The 23299-nt window shown below is 41.0% G+C and overlaps 1 protein-coding gene across 1 annotated transcript; it reads right to left on the bottom strand.

The window, feature by feature from the left end:
• Window positions 1-170: 170 nt before the first annotated feature.
• Window positions 171-18736, bottom strand: BPHL (biphenyl hydrolase like). The gene is made up of 7 exons (XM_069853574.1): window positions 18651-18736; window positions 14592-14695; window positions 11894-12060; window positions 8070-8223; window positions 5631-5762; window positions 2670-2793; window positions 171-306 (listed from the first exon to the last, which is right to left on the bottom strand). Exons 1-7 carry the CDS (start codon window positions 18731-18733, stop codon window positions 219-221), a joined length of 852 nt encoding a protein of 283 aa, XP_069709675.1. The 5' UTR covers window positions 18734-18736; the 3' UTR covers window positions 171-218.
• Window positions 18737-23299: the final 4563 nt, after the last annotated feature.

Raw genomic sequence — 23299 nt, 5'->3', positions numbered from 1 at the left:
AAATTTAAAGAAACGTCAGAAATCTTGCAGCACAGGGGTGAGCTCTGATCCACTGAAGCTCACATAGTCTCAACATGTATGCTTTTTCATGTAAATACCTTTCATATTTTTCCTTAGAGGGCTTAAACCTATCTGTAACTTGAATGAAAATGGAAAGGCAACAAAAATGTCTGAATAAGGCAAAGGACAACCACCTCTAACTTGTTTTACACTTTAGGTCAGTGTAGGAAATCCGTAACTTGTCTGTTGAAGTCCTCTGCAAAACGCAGGTGTAGGTTATGCTTTCCTTCTGGCATCAGAAGCAGCCTTAAAAGAGAAAAAATCAAACACTGAATATGCATTATATTCTGTGAGCATAGGTAATTAAATTATTTGTTGCGTTTTTTCCTTGATCTTGGTGGTCCATGTACAGAACTGAAGTAACTCTTGTATTATGTACTATCCCCATGTATGTGGTTCAGAATGCGAACCACAAAAACATTTATAGCAACAAGAATATTACATGCCCCACTTTAAGCTCAATTTATCCTCAGCAAAAATTTGTGTCCTAGACCCAGTGTCTAAGAACATTTCTGGTGGTCTGCAAAGAAAACCTTCCCAAATTAATGTGATTGGGATGCATCTTTTTAAAGGTATGTAAAGTACATGAGCTCTTTTGCCTCTTTTAGAGAACAGTGGTTGTGTTTGGCAGTGAATGCACTGAAGAGGTCAGTACAAAAACATGGATTTTTTGTTACCACCCAAACTTAGTTAGCATTTGAACTTTGCCTAATCTTTCTGCAGAAAGACAAAATCCAAAACTAACACCATCCATTCATCTATTAAAGTAGAAAAGATAGCTAGAGGTTCTTCAGCTATAACAAAAGCTTTGGACTCATATCTGTATGGGTTATATCTTTAGGTTGTAATACTGCTAAGAGTGCAACAAACTTGAAATACTACATGCCGTTGCTTTTTATCTGGGAGAAAATTTACACCTCATGTGCGTACTTTTCTCTATATTGTGGTGGGAAATTCTTAGTAAGTGGGAGTAATTTAAAGTAGTTTCAACAGAGAATGAAGACCCTCTTGAGTGATGCATTACTTTGTTGCCCTCGTGGTATTTAAGCCCCACTCCAGCAAGGTGGGGGTGGTGTCTTCCTTCTTTTAGTGGTGACAAATCTTGAGGAGAAGAGCAATAGTGTGTGAACCTACCCAGCTCTTCTAGTACTTCCCTCTGATTTTCATTAAGTCTGTATGGCGCACAGACATACCAACCTATAGCATGGTGGATGGTATCCACTACTGCTGTTAAGCCACCATTTTGCTACTGAACTCTAGCCACACCATGCAAATACAGAATGATAGCACATGCTTACTGTGAGGTAAACAACCAATGTATCTGCACTATACTCAGTGCAGATACTAGATAAAAATCAAGGCAAGAAAAATTGATGGCAGAAGCATGTGTGGCTGAAAAAATATTAAATTTAATGTTTTATTCTGCTTCACAATGGAATATACATAGGAGGGAGCGCTTCAGCATGAAGACAAGTAAAGAACTCCTATACTTTATGTTTTATTGGATCACAGCTTCTAACGCTGTTTTCTCTTCTGCTTGTCTTTCAAAGAGAAACTATCTGATCCTTGTCTAGTTTTTGTGATAATTTGCCTTAGTCAGCACCTGGAACATTTTGGAGCTTAGTGAAATGTAAGAGGATGACGTTCTGAGCAGGGTATGTGGGTGTAACTAACTAGCAGACATGGAATAAAACACCTGCCTGAGACTGTTAGAAAGGTGTCTTGTTCTCACCTTTCCTGTGGCACAGTGCATTTCTACAGACAGTGAGGCTGACTTTGAGGTAAATACATCACTCATCTCACAGCAATGACACCAATGAACATGTTCCCTACATTCTGCATTCATAAAACTGGGGTTTGTTTTCCCAATTTTCCCCAGTGCTAATTGTCACAGTCTGTTATTAAGTAGTAGCAGAACTCTTTAATTTGTGTGCAATGCTAAGTAGGAAATTCAGCTGGTGAAATCCCAGGTTTTTACAGGAAGCTAGAGGTTTCAGATGGTGCCCTGAAATGTTCTTGTATATATAGTAATATCTCTGAGCGTAGTTGTACAATTTTTTTTTTCTCATTTTGCTTTTCTTAAAAACACTGAAGATTCATGGGACAGTTAGAAAACCAAAGTCTTCGAGGCTGTTCAAACAAGAAGGCAGAGCAAACATCAGTATCCTGTGCTTCTCTCCAATAAGTGTGACTCCCTCTCCATTCATAGCATCTAAATTCACTGCTCTACCGAATGAGGCAGAAATGAGGTCCCTCACAGCAAAAGGAATGCAATGGCCATTACAGAGAAAGAGAGAAGAAATCTGCTTGTTTTGATAAATGTTAGGGAGTGGTTCTGTGTGTGAAGTGGAAACAGGAAAAGGATGACCTTACTAGTTTTCTTTTGGAGAACATTAGGAAGGAGCTTATGAAAATATTCTACTACTTGTATCGCAAGAAAGGTCCAGGTATGCTGCTTGCATTGTAACTTGCTAGTGAAGTTTAGAACAGAGATAGAATGTTGATGTCTGTGGCAGTGACAACTTGTCCAAATATTTTTTTTACTTTGTGGGTTTGAACTACTTCATTTCTTCAACAATGATTCACAAATACTCCATCCTACAACTTACCGGGAGCCTTTGATGTGCTTATGGATGTATTCTGCATGAGCCCTTGGAACCAAAGGGTCTTTCTCACCATGAATTATAAGCGTGGGACATTTAATATCTGGCAGCAACTGTTGGCAGATATTACCTAGGGAGAAAATAAATGAAGGTCATGCTTTGTTTTAAAATAGTATTAAAGACTGAAACTGCCTCTGTAAGGGATTGAGCTCCGCTGGGTTCTAGTTATTGCCTCTCCTCATGAATAGCATGCCATTAATCTACAGAACTGTGCAATCAGAACTATAATTAGCATTTCTTTCTCCAAAATATTCCTTCACTGGAATTTGGTTCCTAAATGGATACTAGTTCAAATGGATACAGCAAACAAAGTACTTCTGTCCCACATTTCCCTCAGGCTCTTTTTGACAGTTCAAAGCAAACAGAGGCATCTCTCCCTGGCTTTGTTCTTTTCAGTATTAGAGTCTCATGGCCTTGGTGTTTAGGCTACGTTTTGTTACATCGTTTGTCTGTTACAAGATTTGCTACTTTTATCAAGTTAACTTAGGTTGTACTCACACCTATTCCACCTTCCCAACTCTTTGCTGGCTGTAGTGAGTTAGCTATTCAATACAAATTGTACTAAAGCTATTCAAAGCTTATTTTCCCTGCCCATTCGTCTTGCAGAACTTGGAGAGTAATTTTGTGTTTACTAGTCTTTAATCTCACTAGAAATAATTTTAATGCTTTCCTTAAAGATTTTTGTATTTCTCCCCCCCTTTTTTTTAACTTATCTCTTAGAAACCCAGTTTACAGACTCCTTGCATAACTTCCCAAACTCTTGCAAGAGAATCTTTGGGCAAAATGTACTAGATGAGCTCTATATTTCATCTGTCTTTAAGCTAACTTTGTCCTATTTGTAATTGTCTCCTTGCAGCTACCAACAGCTGTACAATTACTGCTCATATATGCACACTTTCCTTAGCTCTAGTGTCATACGCTGTTTCACAGAGTTTTTCCAACTGCTTGTTCATTTATATAGTCTTAGTTTGCAGTTCTACCAGTCAAATATTTTCATTTAGAACATTTCACTCATAATCCTCAAACACCTGCACAAGTGTTGACTGTTTAGCAGAACAAGTAAATTTAGGTTATTTACCTAAAGACATATTTGGCAGTCAAAGTATTATTGCCTAGTTTCCAGTTCTAAAACTGTAGTATAGCCATTAAATTACATTTACTTCAGAAACACAGAACAGCAAGAAGAATCTTGAATTTTGCAGCTTTATGCAACTTACTCAGTTTCATTAAGTGCTGGCACCTCCTAAAAGGTCATTTCTTATGACATTTCACACTAAAAGCTGTCCCATTTAGGGCAAATATTTTATGTCTTAAAAACAGCTAGAGTTGAGTTTTTGACTATCAAAGGCTTTATTGTTTTCCTTTTATCTCTGATGGGGTTTATTAACTCCCTTTCTTGTATTTGCCATATCTGCACCTTTGTGCAGTGTCTTAACGTTAATCCCATGGACACCTGCTTGTAGTCGAAGTCATCCTCCCCAAGCTGCACCTGGAAAAAAACTGCAGTCTGACAGTTGCTTTTTAAGGAAATGTTATGCCTCTCCCAATATCTGACCCAGTTGCAGTAATTCAGCTCCCTGTTACATGTCTCCAGGCGGCTTCTTTTTCCCAGTCATTCCATCTCATAGTATTTGAGGCTTGTGCAGGCAGTAAAAGGATGGATGTCACAGCCAGAGTTTCATTGGCTTGGGCTTTGAATTTAAGCATAAATTAATTTTAAGGAGATGCATTCTAGAAAGTAGTAAAATAAAATCAGATCACAATTCATTATATCCCTGTGCTGGGAGAAATTCTAGTTTCATGTTGCTGATCCCATGCAAAACTTTATGGAAAAAATACAAAATGAAGGAATACTGTCCTTGTAGTACCTGCTGCCTGTTAATGGATGTCACCTCCTGCCTTTCATTATGAAAGCTACAGAAAAATACGTATGAGGGTTACAGACTCCTTGTTTCATGTACTATGTATTTCTGCATTAGGCATATTTAAAGCAATTCTCCTGAATTCAAACAGAACTGTGGGTTATTCATGGTATCCTTGCTGCAAAAGTCTAAACAGAATAATTGCAGGAATCTTCAGAGATAAACATTTAATAATTATATTGCCTAGTTTAACTACTCTTTTTGGATTTTTAAACACCTAAGCTGAGTCAATAGTGGCTTTTTTCAAACACACTTTGTTAATTCTGAGTTCTTAAAATCTGAACTTCCTTTTTTTTAACTTGTTATATGCTACAAGTTTTGAAAGAGTGCTTCAGCTCCTGTATGCAGAAACTGGAAGGAAGATTTCCATTCTGCTGAAATTAATCATACACCCGACAATATTACTGTAACTCAACTGCTACTGCTTCTACTCTCTGAGTAGAAGCAGCAAAGTCTACTTCAGAATGCAATCAACATCCAGCAGGAACAGCTAGATCTGAACAACAGCAGTTGTTACCTACTAACAGTCAAAAAAAAAAAAAGTGCTTAAATGACTTAGATGAATCTGTAAAATACTAGCTACTCATTAATTAATATCATTTTTTTGATATTTTAACAAGAGGTAACCCTTGTCACCAAGAGGTAATCCTTTGACACTGAGAGAGGAGAAAAAAGCTTGAGCAAAATTCCTCCTGTTCAGTCTGCACAAAAGCAATGATTTAATAATGTAGTTTTGTGGTGGAACAAGAGGAGAGACTCATCAGCTAACGCTTCCCATAAATGTTTTTTCCTCCCGTACCTTGCTGGTTCTGCGAAGAGAGTACAGAGTAATTGCTTTATTCATCAATGTGAGTCAGACCCAGTTTTTAATGCCATATGCAGAGTCCCTCCTTTACTGGCTGTTAGTAGTAATGTTAGATTATTTTTTTTATTCAGAACTGTCTGCTATAATAATTGCTTCAGTTTAACACTGTAAAAGCCTTACCATCTGATTTTTCAGCAAAGCGAGATATTCCATCTACCCAAGCCTCACACGTTTTTGCGAAGTATTCATGTCCATACATCTCTTCTAGTGGTTTCTTGACCTTTTCACTCCACTTTGAAACATCTCGGATGCCTACATAAAATAATATTGAAATAACATTAAAATATGTTAAGTCCTTTCCAGCAACAAGATATAAACCACTATTGTCCTAACATGCGAAAGTTTTCAAACCAAATTGTGGATGTGTATTTCAAACCTGAAACCACTCTGAATTCTTTTAAATAATTCAACAGTATGGGAAATGTATTAGAAAGGTAGTTTTACAGTCTCTGCTGAGGCCTGTCTGAGTTGCAGATGACCATCTTGATATTATGGTCACAAGGAACAACAGAAAAAAATTGATGATCAAAGGACTCAGTCCTCAAGCTTCTGATGTTTCTTTTTGGAGGACTTGCACTAGAGGAGCTCAAGGAGGTCACTTGGTTATAAGAAGGGAACTGTTTTATAACAGTATGCAAGGGCTGGAATTTTTTTTTTTTTACATCCTTCAGCCTTTGCTTTGGCTCATGGATGGAAGTTCTTCCATAGCTCCTACCAGTATTCAGAGGAAGGAAGTTCTTACTAAGGCATTCCAGCAGGCTGACATCATGGTACCTTTTCCACAGTCTTACAGAAAAACAAGCAACTCTACTAAGAAGAGTGTCATGACTCATGGCAGGCTGGCTAGAGCTGTACAAATAATCCTACATTCCAGTTACTTATTTATCTGGTTCCCTTTTTCCCCTAAAATTTTCAGTACTGCTCATAAACCAGATATCCACAAGGGTGACTTTCACTCAACTATATTTCATCTGTATAGCTTTGTATCAATAAGGCCCAAAACAATGCTTACATAGCAGAGAACCTGAAAAGTACTGAATCATCAAACAGAACTGTATGCAGCTAGAAAAGCTTTTAATTGGTTTCAGATGGGAATTAAAGGAAGGAAGGAGTGAGGTGTTAACTAACAAACAGAACCTGTTCAGCCAAAGGAGCAAGGTAGCAGTGACTGAAAGTGCTTTTTAACAACATCTGATTGAAACTGAGTTTCCTCACCCCAGGCTAGCGGTTACTGAACAGATGTTTCCCTTGTAGAACCTACTGTTTTATCCTTGTGGCTAGCCTTAATTTTGAAAGGGTAGGGGGAAGCCAGTGTTGAAAGGACATAGCTACCAAGTATGCCTTTGCCTCCCACCAAACCCTCCATGGCAGCTGCGATGCACTGACGGGCCAGCTGTGGGCTTGTATGGCTACTCTCCGAGTCCTGTCACCCGGAGAGAGATGTTGAAAGCACCAACCCAGAAAGAGGCCAAAGGTGAGCACTGCTGTGGGTGCTCCGTGTAAAGTAAGACTTGGGGATTCTTTAAATCTGTTTTGTTTACATCTTAGCCTGTTGGCTGATATTGACTGATGCACATTTCAAAATTATATAATAAAACTTCATAAATATAAAGCAGATAAATAAATAAAGCACCATCTTTACAAAGCTAAAACATATTTTGCTTACTTGACTAAAAAATACACTACTGCAAGTGCTTTAGCACAGGTGAGGTAGGTCCCCATCTGCAATGCATACACTTATAGTAATTTAGCTGAAGCGAGTTAGATTTCACAGCTGGTATAAATCAAACTCCAGGCACTTAAATGAAGTTATACTGGGTCACATTCGTTGAAAGTCTGTATGGCTGACTCTCTTAATTTCAGAAGGAAATAAGGTGTCTTTCTGAATTCATTGGTAGCTTTTGCTATTTTCCTTTGGAGTAGCAAGTGGCCAGATTCTATTTCATGTGAGTAGAATAAGGATCAGAAAACCCACTTCTTTGCTAAGGTTTTGTAACCACAGTAATTAATTTTAAAGGCATGCAAATTAGGCATCTGGGATGTTTGCTTGAATGATTAATTTGCTTCCTGAATTCCAATGGTAAGTTATGAGCCTTTTTTCTTACTGTCTATGTATTACATAGGCCTTAGAGGCAAAAGCTGTTGTGTGCAAGCCCAGCTCAGTGACTTTCTGTGGACCTTGTCTAAAGGTTGCAGAAGATATGAGAAAACAAATGAAGCCTGAAATTGGTAGTAGTATTTGGAATTTACTTTTAGGAATTTATTACAACAACAAAAAATTTACTTTCTGAAAAAAACTACTGATACTTTTCCACAGTATAAATTGGTAAGGACTCTTAAAGAATCCCATTGCTACCTTTGCAGCCATTGCTAGGGGGCTTCTCACTATGACTTTAATCTATCCCTATACCTAGCAACTTGGTGAATTTTGAGTCCCATTCCTTCATGTTTGTTGTGTCTTCAACCCTGTCTTCACTTAGCTGTAACATGACTGAAATCCTTAGGTTAAGAAGAAATTAAAATAATTCTTTGAGAATACGATGTTCAGTTTGTACATACCATTGTAAATTCTCACATCCTCTTGAGTAACGCTGGCATTTGCTCCCCAGACAACCAGCTTGCGGATAAGAGTTGGATACTTTGCAGCTGCAATCAGTGCTGTAATTCCACCATCGCTCCACCCCAGCAAAGAGAACTTCTTAAATTTCAGTGCCTTGTTTTGTACAAGAAAGTTGCATGCAAATCATCAGCTGATTTTACAAGCAAATATAAAATATTTCTTGAAAACTAACTGTACAGATTTAGACAGAACACTAGTTGAACTACAGTTAGCTTTCATAATTAGAAAATGTAACTTTCCTGCTATACAAAAAATACTTAAGAAAAGGCCAAATATTTAGAAAACAAGGGTTATACCTACCCTTCCAATTTTCTACAACTAGTTAATGAAACAGGCAGTAGCCGTATTAGGTTTTTGCTGCATTTAAAATGCCCTCCATAACAACCAAAAAGTGCTCAAAGTATTTGCTACAGGACTGTAAAGAATTTTAGCACCTAATTCACATTTTATAAAGCTTTTAAGTGTATATTTTAAATGTCACTTCATGTAGAATTGCAATTCAAAATATTAATAAATTCCTCCTTCTCAAAAAAGAACGCTTAGGGCAAAAAATATGATATCCAAGACCTTAATTCGTTCTGACTTGTACAGTGCTTTCCACTAGAATTTGAAACTCTTGCTTCCTCATATACCACAACCTGTGGTAGGGGTTACTGACAGGGACAGCAGAGAAGTTTTTGTATGTGTGATGTTCAGTGGGCAAGAGGTAGGAAAAGTAAAGGCACTCAGGAGAAAAGGTATCTTTTTCTTGTGGTTTTGTTTGTTTGGAGGAGGTTTTTATAGGGTGTGGGTGGGTTTGTTTGTTTGTTTTCAGGAATTACAGCCTTTTAGATGTGATTAATGAAGATACTGTACTTTTGGAGGAAAAAGAGCAAGTTAGTTGAGTGAGTTGTTTTGGCACTTAGTGTTTTGTTGTTGAAAGTCCAGTCAAGGGACTTCTTCTGACAGAAGAAAGCAAAAATGCAGGCAATGATAGAAACACAAGGACAGAAAAACAGTTTCTAGTCTGCTTGCAAACTCAAGGCTGTAGTGAGATACAACTGTATCAATTGACCTAATATCTAGGAAAGTTTTTATCACTTTCAGGCTTTTCTGGGTTTGGCTTCTTCCTTGTTATTAGGCTACTGTAGTGTTGCTGAAATTATATTTCAGTCTGCTAAGCTATAATTACTAAACAGAGAGAAAATAAGGTAGGGAAAACAAAAGAATATGAAAAGTAGGTGCTGACAGCAAGAAAAGAGAGCCTTGATTTTTAGTAGCTGATCACAAGTTGGTCCTGGCCTGCTGAAAAAAGTAGTTACCTGTGACCAACTTCCAGTATCATGTTGCTGAAGGGTTACTGGCATCTTGGGAAGTTTCAGGAGTTGGCAGCAGTGCTTATAAAGCTTAAGTTTTTGCTGTTGCTGTTCTGCTACCACCAGCAGCAAATTATGGATCTCAAAGTCAGTTGATAGGTAGAATAGCCGATTAAAATTTTTGTTCTTCATGCTGGATTATTTGCCAGACCTTCAATTGAGATCTATTTGCCTCCAGTATTTTTCTTGTTTACTAGCCATTACCTTGATGCATTCTTTTGATTGTCTCAGGATGCCTTTTCCAGCAGCAGGAATTTAATTTATCCTTTGCAACTTCAAAAACAATGTGGTGTAACAGATGTGCTGGATACAGTATGCATGTTTGCTTTCTTTAATCTTGAACTACTTACAGTACAGTCCTCTACCCAACATTGTCAATAATCTGAGAGCTGGTTGCACAGCTCAGTTCTGTGGGTGATTTTGTAGTGGCTTTACCCTGCAAGTGAACAAAGTCTCTTTTGAAATCACCTCCTCTGTCCGGGCCTATGTGAAATGCAACCAAATTATCACATATGCTGTGACAGGAGTAAGTTACAACAGTGAGCTGCAATATGACGGCGCTGTGCACTCTGTGCTTTCATCGGATCGCAGGCAGTATGTCACAAGTAAGGTTTGTGGTTTAGCTACAAAAACTTGGAGAAGCCCAAGCTCATCCTTTCACTAGAACAGTGGATATGAAGAGCAAGAAGCTGTTAAATATTGATGCTAATTATTTCAATAATGATTGTTTTAATGCTATTGGCCTTTGCTAGCATTAGTCCTTTGGTTGAAATGCAGCAAAGTGGACTTGCGTTATACTCTTTTCACTTCAAGCAAACTCCTTCAGAGAACACACGCAGAGATACAGAGCAATGCCATCTGCATCAAGGCGTTAGACACTCTGCAGAATTTCAGCTTTTGTTATTTCACAGAAGCCTTGCAGCACTCACAGCTCCAGCATAGACACCAGAATCTGAAGGATCCTAGAATAAAGGTTCTGAAGGCTCATCTATACAGATGTTTTCTTTGGCCAAGTGTAGGCCAGTGAAGTATATAAACTGTACATCACCATAGAGTCCTCTACAGGACTCCCTGTTTCATTCTGGAAGTCCTAGTTGGGATGATTCCTTTGGATTTGTGCTATCCTTTGCTATGCTAAAATAGAAGCAAGTTAGCCTGCTTGGGAAGATTTTAATCATTTGTTACTATATGTGTGTATCAATAAACATCTTCAAAAAACCAGGATATTTTCTCATTTGTTCTGACAGCTTTAGAGATTGGTAGGCTGTTGTCCTGTTTGATGGAAGCTACTGGAAGCTATTCTTTTTGGGGATAGCTCTGTTTTCCGTTTTAAATTTATTAATATTTGAACAGAGGCAGGAAAGGGGGTTACAACCATTTAGACTGAAAGTTTGTCACCTATCCATGGCAGCACCTTTATTTTCTTTGTTAGCATAGCAGAAGAAATTGGTGATTTACGGTGCAGAGAGATTGCTTTTATGGTTAGAGGGCAAAACTGTGTCTTAATCCTGATTCTGCTGTCAGACTTATTTTGTTTCACCATGCAGAATGCTCCAGGAAGATTGCATTTCCAGTTTCGTATGGGTTTCTGGAAGGTTACTGCTTATTACAGAAATGCAATTGGATTGACTGTCTGAATCTTGTCTCATATTTTTGGAATTTTAATGCTCTGACAGTTTTCTTAACAAGGCCAAAGACACTGTATACCTTAATATAACAAAGCCAAAATATTAGTTAGAAGTAAACCACAAAATAGTGTTAGCACTTACAGGACAGCAAAAAAGAGGAACACAGAAACACAGATTAGAAAGAAAAAATTCTGCAAGATGGAGAAGTAATAACAGCTTTAGGTCACATTCACAACAGCTGTATTAGTTATTAAGATCTGGGATGATCACAGGAACCCTTCGATTTCCCACAAAAATTATTTCAGTACTATGTTGTGAAATGCGAAGTGTCAGGTTACTTTTTAGAATCAAGCGTCTACTGAAATGGGCTGTTCAAGAAAAAATGCCAAGATTCTATTAACTAAAAAATTTTCTAAGACTTTTCATTACTGTAATCCCTTACACTTAGCATAGACTTTGGCTTTTATATACGCTTTACCTAAACTTACATGGTTCTTGGCTGCAAACAATTTAGGCAGGGTTTTGGAATAAGCCTATATTGCTTTATAACTAATTCCCACTGCTGAACTTCTATGTATATTGCAGAAGAGATGGAAGAAGAAATATTTTCCAGAACAGTGTGCATCTGCCCACTTTTAAGCCTTGGTTTGTACGACTTTTTGCATACTTTGCTGTCTGCTGGAAACAACCTGCTTAACAGCACTCTTCCTTCACCTGAAAAATTTAAGGGAAAAAGCTTTAATATATATAAAAAATAATAAAATTTCAGAATATACTTACTTGCATAAGATCCACAGCATCTTTGGCATCCCTCTCAAAGAAATCTGGGGGAAAGTCTCGAGACGGAGGAATGGACTGTCCATATCCCCGAGGATCCCAAGCAACAATTGTGAAAAGTTGCTTATTCATAGACTTAAGCTGTGGTCCAAAATCAGTTTGACCACTCCCTGAAACATAATTTTTTAGTTACAGTAATCACAATGATACATAAACAGTGTACATACTGGAAATAGAAAGCCAGGGGAACTTGTATCTTGTAAAAGAAATTATCCATCAACCCATCAACTGAAGTACTATCTCTACTTGTAGCTAACCTTTGCACCTCTCAGGAAGTACCACAATAAAAATCTTTAGAACTATCTGCAATATGCTCAGAGCAAACCATTTCTGGTAGGTTTGTAAGCTTATGAAAAGCTGTGCTCTACATATGTGCCTTAATGCAGAATCTTAAATTGAGTTACCTGGGTAGGGATTTATCTTTAATAAATTTAAAGCACTAGCACAGCCATTGCTGTTTATGTGGACAGCACAGAAGAAACTAAAAAGGGAGGAACTTACTGACTCTAGCTACAAATTTGTGGGTGAAAAGCAATGAGTGAGACATTGTTCTTATTTAATAAAACACTTCTATGAGAATATTTGTGCTTAAGCAACAAAGTACTTAAAGCTCAGCTTTGAGGAGACAATAGTGACACAAAAGCATAAAACTGTAACTTTTGATTTTTCTAATATGTACGTTACCAAAATAAGACAAATACAGACATCTTTCTGATGCAGATCAGTTTCTTTTATTGTTAGCTCAGACCTTTAAAGGATTAAAAAATTAAGTACTCCAGACTGTTGCACTAGGCTATCTGTGAACACAAGCGTAAAGATAAGACTGCAATTTATTTCTTACTTGCATTATGGTCAATTGGTAATAGGTTCATGTGCTACTTGATTAAAACATGTTTGTATCTAATATATTCAAACGATGTAAACCAAATTTGCTATCCATTATTCTATTAAAAAGGCTGCTTAAGGGCATTTAAGATTTTTTTTTTCTGTTTACTTGGAGAAATATGTCCTCAAATACCTCCTTCTTTACCACCAACTCGTCTAAATGATAAAAGAGGCTGTATACAGCATGCCATGACAGGCTGACTACAGGCTGACATGATCCCTTCTCTCTTGCAACACCAATTAACTGCTAGAGTCAGAACAAAAATATCAGGTTGTCTGAAAAATAACAATGCAACCTGATTAATATTAATCACATATTGTTACATAGACTTTGTATCAAATCTCTGCACTGTCATGCATACACTCATTATACTATATTTTTGTAACTAAAAAAAAAATCCATAAGGCTGAAAGCATATCTGAATGCTGTGCTTTCACAGTATTTCTCTAGAAGTTTTCATTGTTTTAATGTAGTTTACAAATAGACTAATTAATTCTATTTAGCTAAAAGCACCTATCTGGTAGCCATAACATATTTAGTTTTTTAATACTGTAAGTAGCATGCAATAATATTGAAAACTTAGCATCAGAACAAAGGGAAGAAGTATGTGACAGAATTTCAAGTTCACCCCAACATGTTACCCAAAACTATTAAACCAAAAATTAATAATGGTAAAGATATGAAGCCTAATTACTACTGTTTATATTAATGACAACTGAACAATAGCAGTGTACACCTAATAATATTATTATCCACAACTGAAGAAATACCTACTTTCTATTTAAGGAGTTAGAACTGGCAACAGGGTTACTAGTTTAAAAAGCTGTTTAAAATTAATAGGTTAAAACATATAACTACCAAAGCATCCTTAGCATTAACTTTTTCCACCCTTCCCTTGAGATTTTTTTTTTTTGAAGAAAGAACCACTTCACAAAGACTTGAAATGTTGCTGCCAAGAACAAATGTTTCCTGCTCTTCAGTTCTTGGCATTTTATCATCTTCATCCAGCAATTCAGTTAAGCATGAGCCCAACTCTGAGCACAATAACGGTCCTACTGACAGCCTGCCATGAAGAGCTAGTAAGTCTGATTGCTCCTTTAGAACTGCAAGAACCCAGAAAAAAAAAAAAGACTGTGTTAATTTTAAAAGGTTCTTAATCAAAAGCAGTGGTTTTGACGGATGGATACCACTTAGTTAGGAGAACCTGTTGTCCATGTCAAAAAGCCATTGAGAATCTTAATGATGTTGCCCTGAAAACCCAAAAGAAGAAAACACTTTTTTAAGCAAAAGCAAGTCTCAGATGTGCCTTTTTCACTGTGATAATAAGCTGAGGTGCTGCATCATGTGTATTAATTTGGTAGGAATGCACCTAGTTTCTTAAAAGGAATGCATAATTCAGTCTGTGTTACAAATATAGCTGACCTGATTTCCCCCTGCCCTCCTGTTATCTTGCACCTTGTGTAACTATTTGCCACCTGTGCTGTACACCTTTTTGCACAGTTAATTCCAAAAGTGCAAGTGACCATTACACATTGTATAAAAGCACCTGGAGAGATAAATGAAATCTTTAAAAATTGTTAACTGATTGCAATAACTCTGCCTTTTCCTATCTGTTGTATGTGTAGCAATGTTTCTAATGACAATGCACCATAAGCAGGTGTTGAACATACTACAAAATAGTTTTGTGCATTCTAGCTTGAGACAGGCTGGAAAAAGAGGTGGTCACTCTACAGACATAAGAAAAAAATTCCAGACCTAGCATTCCGGGAAGCAGAAGAACTGCATGGCTTCCTTCTCCTGTCTGCTGATAATGTAGGTGGACGCCATTCACTTGGACTTTGGCAGATGTTATGGAAGTACTAGGGATGGAAGAAAGGGACAGAAACAGGGAAACATTCAGACAGTCAATTCTCTACCTGGTCATTCAAGCAATATGGAATAATTATTTCTAGATATTAATGACAATATAGTGAGATTTAAATGGGTCACTCGCCTTTCATGGGTGCACAGAAGATTAAATGAAAATCTTGTCAGGAGCAAAGAAATCACAGAAACCAGGTTGGAAGAGACCCAACGGATCATCAAGTCCAACCATTCCTATCAAACACTAAACCATGCCCCTTAGCACCTCATCCACCCGTGCCTCAAACACCTCCAGGGAAGGTGACTCAACCACCTCCCTGGGCAGCCTGTTCCAGTGTCCAATGATCCTTTCCATGAAAAATTTTTTCCTAATGTCCAGCCTAAATCTCCCCTGGCGGAGCTTGAGGCCATTCCCTCTTGTCCTGTCCCCTGTCACTTGGTAGAAGAGGCCAGCACCCTCCTCTCCACAACCTCCTTTCAGGTAGTTGTAGAGAGCAATGAGGTCTCCCCTCAGCCTCCTCTTCTCCAGGCTAAACAACCCCAGCTCCCTCAGCCATTCCTCCCAAGGTCTGTTCTCTAGCCCCTTCACCAGCTTTGTTGCTCAGTTGTGACCACTATGTAGCATTTGTACTTAGGTTTCACAAATGTAGCTCAGTGACTTAAGTTACTGAGGAGGAAAAAAAATGTCTTGACTGTGCAACAAGGAGAATATACAAGCAGCTTAACGCGGCTACAGAAACACATTGAGAGAAATATATTAGATAGGAGAAACCTCATTCTGTCACAGCATAACTTTTGAAATGGCTGGTGTTCACTTTGTTATTACTAAACTAATCTGCCAGAGAAATGGCAACCTATTGTCAGACCTATTATTATATGATGTCTTGATACAAACACCTAGTGAGAAAGCAGAAGCAGCATAGATTAAAGGTATCTTCTTAGCAGTATAAACCATTGCATCTGTTCTCCCAAGCAAATTTGCACTCTAATGGTTGCAAGACATCTTTTTAACAGCCTAACTCACTGTATTTAAAGGTAGTGGTATGACAACATTTTTGCCATTAGGTTGCTAATGATTAACCTTCATTCCCTGCACTGCTTGGTTTACATAGATTAAATATGCTTGCCTATGATTTCAATCAATGTGAATTTTACATGCATACAGAAACGCTGTTTTTTTAGTCTTACATGTAACAATAATCTCTTCCATGATCTGCAAATTATTAAAAATTCAATTTTAACATATAAATTCCAAACTATTTATAGGACAGGACGCAAGCACAGTACCACCTGCATAGAGTTTAAAATGCTCGATTAAATGTAAATAATCCCACAAATTTAAAACTTTCTCATAAGAAAAATGAAAACAAACAATAGCTTGCAGACTCACGTTTCCAATGCATAAGTGGCAGTTAAACCACAGAACCTGTTCAAGACAATGTCATTTGGATTTTACATAGGATCTTGGTCTGCATAACCAATCATACCAAATACAAGCTGTGACTGTGTAGAATAAGATCAGTTCTTCCTGCTTCTGCAGATCCAGTTTGAGAACCAGAGTACAAAACCAGATCTGTGGCAGGAATACACCTCAAAGAAACTCATTGTGCTTTTATAATTCATTGAGTTCTGCTGAATTGTTATGCAAATGTGACTCAAGTGATTAGTTTGAATGTAATGTTAAACCTCCTTAAAGTCCATATATGTGACTATATACTTCACAACTTGAATTCTGAATGTAGCATTCAGATGGCCTTCTTATTCCCTTTTAAAATACCTGACTTTTGCTTTTTTCTATCTATAAAAGAATATTTTTTTTTCTGGATATACCATCTTTCGGTTTGTCATTAATTTTAACAGGTTATTCTATCAAAGTTCTCACCACAGCAAATGAGTACCTTGATCTTATTAAATTTTATAGAAATATGTGGGGTTTTTTTGCTTCTGATTAATAATTGCCAAAAACATTTCCAATTACTAACAATACAGAAATAATCACCATCTTGTTTATGTTTTTTTTTTAAAGGTACCAAACATAATTTAAATAGACAAGGAACATATATTCTGGTTTCCGAACTCAGATGCCAGATTTTATTTTTCACACAGTTCTGCATTTTGAGAGATTAATTATTAACATCACGGGCTTGAGAATTTTGCTGAGTTTGTGATGCTTTATTTTATTCTTGGATTGTGCTTCAGTGTGAAGTCCAATTAAATCCAGGAGTTTCACAAAGAGAGTATTTTCAGTACTTTCTGGACCAAGAACAAATGAGTTGGTGCCTTTTATGTGCTGAAAAACCATACTAGAACTGGCTACACCTAAGGCAGATTTGGTCTTCCCCATGTAGTCAAGTTTCTGTGAGCCTGAAATCACTTTGTTACACTTCTCAGCATAACTTCACTTCCATCAAGTTTTCATAAAGACTGCATTTTCCATCAGGTAGCATAATCAGAAACTGTTTTTAAAAAGACAAAACCAATCCCTTCTCCACGATTTTGTAACTGAACTAGTAACGTTAAGGTGTGTAGCTCTTTAAGAAGCATCGAGTACTTTACCACGACAGTACAGATGCAGAGTAGGCAGACTTTGTACTATGCCTTGCTGGAGGTCACACTTCACCTCATATTCTGCAGGAGTGCAGCTTAATCTGGGAACCACCTTTCTGTTCCAGCTGTGCTACAATGCAACCTGGTCTTTATCTGTGCTGTGGAGGGGGGGGATAAGTTATTATGGCTGTTTTCCTTAATAGGATTTGTAGAATAAGCGGTATTATATATATCACACTTATGAATTCTCTTCGCAAGCTCAGTGACATTCAGGAAACACCTTATGGGCAGGCGGCAGAGAAGCAGAGAGGGAAATGGACTCGCAGAGGGGAGGGTGGCAGACACTGATGACACAGCCTTGCTTGTGCAGCTCCTTGCAAGGAAAGAAAGGGCTCTTCCTTCCTGAGAAGTGGGCACCTTGGGGTACACCCAGCGACCCTGCTTTGGCACTCCCTGGAATTGAGTGTGCGCCCTTTTTGCTAAAACATCTTGTTCACAGACACAGGCACACAGACACACACGTAGACATGAGCATCCCCACAGACAGGCACACACAGAACCACAGAAAGACACACACATACAATCACAGACACACAGAAAGACACGCACATACAATCACAGGCACACAGAAAGACACCCACATACAATCACAGACACACAGAAAGACACCCACACATATAGACACATGCAGACACACAGTCACAGGATCACAGACATACAATCACAAACACACAGAAAGACAGACACAGACACGAAGACACACACATATGGACAGACACACATAAAGACACATGTATACACACAGTCACAGAAAACAAAAACACATGCAGGCACACAGTTCCAAAGAGACACAGAGACAGAGACACAGAAACACAGACACACAGACAAGAAGACACACACATACAGACAGGCACACATCCAGACACACAGAAATACACAGACATACAGACAGGCGCACACGCACAGACACAGAAAGACACAGACACATAGAGACATAAGCAGACACATGGACACAGTCACACACAAAGATGCAGAAACACAGACAAACAGACGCAAGCACACAGACAGACAGACCAACGCAGACACACGGTTCCAGACACACACAGACACGGGAACACAGACTCAGACATGAAGACACACATGCAGAAACACAGAAAGACGCAGAAACACAGCAAAACAGAGACACATGCAGACACGCAGAAACACAGACACAGAAAAACACACACAGCCCAATGCAGACACACAGTTCCAGACAGAGACAAGAGACACAGAAACACAAGTACAAATACACAGAAAGACATAGACAGAGGCAGACAGGCACTCCCTCCCTCTCTCCCTTCCGCAGGCCCCTAGCAGGGAGCAGGAGGCAGGGGAAGGGGGCAAGGAAGCGGCGACGCTTTTTACCCGTAGGAGGCGGCCGGTTCCCGGGCGGGAGGCAGCAGCAACAGCAGCGCCCGGAGCGCCCGCCCCACTCTCCTCTGAGCCATTTTGCCCACAGAGCCCGCCCCGGCGGGGAAGGGAGGAGAGGGGAGGGGAATGGGGGCGGTGCCCCCATTCCCCTCCCCTCTCCTCCCTTCCCCGCCGGGGCGGGCTGCTTTGGGAGAAGGGAATGCTTCTGAGTTGTTCGTTTTGAGGAGTCTCTTTTTGGACGTGTGATAGATAGAAGGGTAATTGGTGTTCAATGGATGCTTGGTTAGCCCTTCATCAGCTACTAAACTGGTACAGGAGGAATGCCAATCATAGCTGCAAAAGGCCGAGACCAGTATGTTTCTTTCTATGTGCGTGTGTTTGTGCATCCTGGGCTGCATCAAAAGAAGCGTGGCCAGCAGGTCGAGGGAGGTGGTTCTACACCTCTGTTCCTCTCTTGTGAGACCCCAGCTGGAGTATGGTGTCCAGTCCTGGAATCCTCAACATAAGGAGACTATGGAGCTGTTGGAACGGGTCCAGAGGAGGGCTACAAAGATGATCAGAGGGCTGGAGCATCTCATAGAATCATAGAATAACCAGGTTGGAAGAGACCCACCAGATCATCGAGTCCAACCATTCCTATCAAACACTAAACCATGCCCCTTAGCACCTCGTCCACCCGTGCCTTAAACACGTCCAGGGAAGGTGACCCAACCACCTCCTTGGGCAGCCTGTTCCAGTGCCCAATGACCCTTTCTGTGAAAAACTTTTTCCTAATGCCCAGCCTAAATCTCCCCTGGCGGAGCTTGAGGCCATTCCCTCTTGTCCTGTCCCCTGTCACTTGGGAGAAGAGGCCATCACCCTCCTCTCTACAACCTCCTTTCGGGTAGTTGTAGAGAGCAAGGAGGTCTCCCCTCAGCCTCCTCTTCTCCAGGCTAAACAATCCCAGCTCTCTCAGCCGCTCCTCATAAGACCTGCTCTCCAGCCCCCTCACCAGCTTTGTTGCTCTTCTCTGTATCTCCTACACAAGGACAGGCTGAGAGAGCTGGGCTTGTTCAGCCTGGAGAAGAGAAGGCTCTGAGGGGACCTTAGAGCGACCTTCCAGTACCTGAAGGGGCTACAAGAAATCTGGGGACTTGACAAAGGCTTGTAGTGATAGGACTAGGGGCAATGGGTATAAACTGGAGAGGGGCAGATTTAGACTAGACATTAGGAGGAATTTCTTCACCATGAGAGTGGTGAGGCACTGGCACAGGTTGTCCAGGGAAGCTGTGGCTGCCCCATGCCTGGAGGTGTTCAAGGCCAGGTTGGATGGGGCCTTGGGCAGCCTGGGCTGGTGGGAGGTGTCCCTGCCCATGGCAGGGGGGTCGGAATTCGATGATCTTTAAAGTCCCTCTCAACACAAACTATTCTATGATTCTGTGTGTCTGTGCATGCCTGTCAGTGTGTGTATATCTCTAGGTTTGTGTGGATGTCTGTATTTATGCCTGTGTCTGTGTGCATATCTGTATGTCTGTGCATGTGTGTGTGCACCTCTGCGTGTGTGTGTGTGTCTAGGTCTCTGTGTGCCAATGTCTGTTTCTTAGTGAGGTTTATAGGTCTTTTTTTAATCCCTCCTTTCTTTCCCTCCTTCCTGACCGGAAAAAACAGCTCTAAGGTAGGAGGAGAGAGCGTAGCACTGGGCGCTTTGACCACCCCTGGGCTGATGCCCTTTCCTGGGGGGGGGGGGAAGAACAAACCCTCCCCACGCGGGGGGGCTCCGGCACCATCTCTAAGGCGTGATGTAGGCGACAGGCGGTGCCACCCCCTCTGCTGCCCGCGCTCCCATTGGTGAGCGCCGGTGTCACTCAGGGCATGGCGGTGTTAATGATCAGGAGGTTGGATGCCGTCCCCTCCGGATGGGGCGGGTGTTGTCGATCTCACCTCACCTGTTGTTTTCCAACACGCAGCGTTTACCCCATGCAGTGCTGCAGACTAGGGGAAGGGTGGCTGGAAAGCTGCCTGGAGGAGAAGGACCTGGGGGTGTTGGTTGACAGCGACTGAACATGAACCAGCAGTGTGCCCAGGTGGCCAAGAAGGCCAATGGCATCTTGGCTTGTATCAGAAACGGCGTGACCAGCAGGTCCAGGGAGGTTATTCTCCCTCTGTACTCGGCACTGGTGAGACCGCTCCTCGAATACTGTGTTCAGTTCTGGGCCCCTCACCACAAGAAGGATGTTGAGGCTCTGGAGCGAGTCCAGAGAAGAGCAACAAAGCTGGAGAACAGGCCTTATGAGGAATGGCTGAGAGAGCTGGGGTTGTTTAGCCTGGAGAAGAGGAGGCTTGAGGGGAGACCTTGTTGCTCTCTGCAACTACCTGAAGGGAGGTTGTGGAGAGGAGGGTGCTGGCCTCTTCTCCCAAGTGACGGGGGACAGGACAAGAGGGAACGGCCTCAAGCTGCGCCAGGGGAGGTTCAGGCTGGACATCAGAAAAGTTTTTCATGGAAAGGGTCATTGGGCACTGGAACAGGCTGCCCAGGGAGGTGGTTGAGTCACTATCCCTGGAGGTATTTAAAAGCCAGGTAGATGTGCTCAGGGGCATGGTTTAGTGATTGGTAGGAATGGTTTGACTCGATGATCCTGGAGGTCTTTTCCAACCTAGTGATTCTGTGATCCCTGCTCCCACCTGCCATCCACTGCCCTGCCTGAGCGCAGGAGGTGGAGGCTCTCCTCGGGGCCCATCTCCTCAAGAAGCATCAAGGGAGATTTATGTTAGATATTAGCAGGAATTTCTTCACTGGAGGGGTTGTCAAGCGTTGGAATGGGCTGCCCAGGGAGGTGGTTGAGTCACCACCCCTGGAGGTGTTTAAAAGATGAGTAGATGCCATACTTGGGGACATGGTCTAGGGGCATATGCCTAGGAGCTCTGCCCATGATGTGAGAAGCTGCATGGACTGTGAGAAAACAGAGGGTATGGTGGTCATCTGTGGCTCCAGGTCTGCCTTGAATAAGGCTCCCTGTGCAGCTGGGGCAGTTGAGACATTGAGGGCAGCTCTGAGGACTGCAGCTCCCCTAAGAAAATGTCTTCAGTGTGCTGACCCTAGGGCCTTGACAGGAGTTGGTAGCTCTGCCTCATCAACTTCATCCATAGTGACTGATTGTGGGGAAAACACACATCCCCTGGCTGAGGGCTTTGGCCCGGCAAGTGCCCACACTGCTCACAGCCAGATGCTTTTGGAGCAGCCTGACTGCCTTTGTTCACCACAGCACTTTGTTGTGCTTTTTTCAGGACCTCCTCACAGGTTGCTCATAAAACATGGAGGAAACCAACTGCTTTCCTCGGTGTCTGCTTTCCAAATGTGAAAGAGAATGACCATTGTGAACCATGGCCTGCCAAGGTGGAGAAGGCTCTGAAGGTAGTGAGGAAAATAGCAGAAAGCTGTAGAGCTGGTACCTGGCTTGAAACAGACCTAGGAAATGAGGTCTCCTGCCTTATTCTTGCATGAGAGGGATTTCCTCAAGACAGGTCTGTGTTACATATTCAGTCCAGCCCATCGAGAGCTCCGTGACTGCCCCGAGAGTGAATAGTTTACAGACTTCCCACTCCATTGCCATTTGCTTGTGTGGGACAAAGTCTTAGAGGTGGATGACAGTTGTAACAAATCCCAGCACATAAAGAGATTAATTCAACGGTGTGAGCGTTCTGGTTCAGTTTATCCCCTGAGCAGATCAAACCATTTAAGATTAAGGTCTTTAGTATGGCTAATTACAAGCAATCCATCATCAGAACAAGCTGCCTTCACTCTTGCCCAATGATGTCTGCAGGCCCCTACTGTTTCCTTGGCTGTTAGGCCACTTTCAGAGGGTCATCTTTGCTGTGAATGTCAGTGTCCACATTTATTTCTGATGGAAAATGACTGGAGGTGATAGCCGACTGTTCGGCATTTAGGAAAATAGAGGTAGCTTGGTCTTCTGCTACACAAACTTTTGTGGGTTTTTTTCTGAATTCTGAAATTCCCACAGATCAAAAGGGGCTCTTATTTAACGTTTCACTATGAGCTTCAGAGGGAAAGGCCTCAAATGTTTTGTATCACTCTTGTTAAAATACCTTTCAGTATGATCTTCCTATATATCTTCTTGCTACTGTGGCTAGAAGGGATGTAACTACTTCTCAGAACCTGTGCTAAAGAACTGAAGGAGAAGGGAGAAAGGGTTTGTCATACACGGTAACTGTGACAAAAGCTGAGGAGTCTTTGTGCAGAAAGGGCTGTCACTCCAGGTGCTGAACCATGTGTCATCTCCAGGCCTTCAGTCACAGCTGTGCAACAAATGAGACCTGTAAAGCAGTCATTCCTCACCCAAGTGCCTGAACCATTCAACCTCTCTCACAGGCAGTGTCCTGCCTTCTTTGGTCTGGGGAGAAAAAACTAACCTGGCAGCTGGGGCAGAGAAGCACTGGCAAAATACCCTTTTCTATTTGTGTGGGGAAAATGACTGACTCCATGAGGGGTGACAGGAGAGAGCCAGTCTTGAGGAGAAAGTGCTATCTGGGCCCACAAGGTGATAGCTCCAGGTGCAGCTGTGGAAGCAGGACCCTTGCCAAGGCTCGATGCAGGCAGCAGATGACCTGGGGACAAAAGGAATGTAACTAGCTTCAAACATTGTTTA

The sequence above is a fragment of the Phaenicophaeus curvirostris genome, chromosome 3 (genome assembly GCF_032191515.1).
Source record: "Phaenicophaeus curvirostris isolate KB17595 chromosome 3, BPBGC_Pcur_1.0, whole genome shotgun sequence".
In the NCBI taxonomy this organism is placed as follows: domain Eukaryota; kingdom Metazoa; phylum Chordata; class Aves; order Cuculiformes; family Cuculidae; genus Phaenicophaeus; species Phaenicophaeus curvirostris.
Note: the sequence above shows the minus strand (reverse complement) of the source record. Positions and strands in the feature narration are given on the sequence as shown.

Excerpts from the sequence above, each read along its gene's own strand:
- BPHL (XM_069853574.1), bottom strand. The coding sequence starts at position 18,733 with ATGGCTCAGAGGAGAGTGGGGCGGGCGCTCCGGGCGCTGCTGTTGCTG. Across the intron at positions 8,224-11,893 it reads ATGCTGTGGATCTTATGCAA|GCACTGAAATTTAAGAAGTT; the intron begins GTAAGTATATTC and ends GTACAAAACAAG. Across the intron at positions 2,794-5,630 it reads CTTTGCTGAAAAATCAGATG|GTAATATCTGCCAACAGTTG; the intron begins GTAAGGCTTTTA and ends TTTTCTCCCTAG.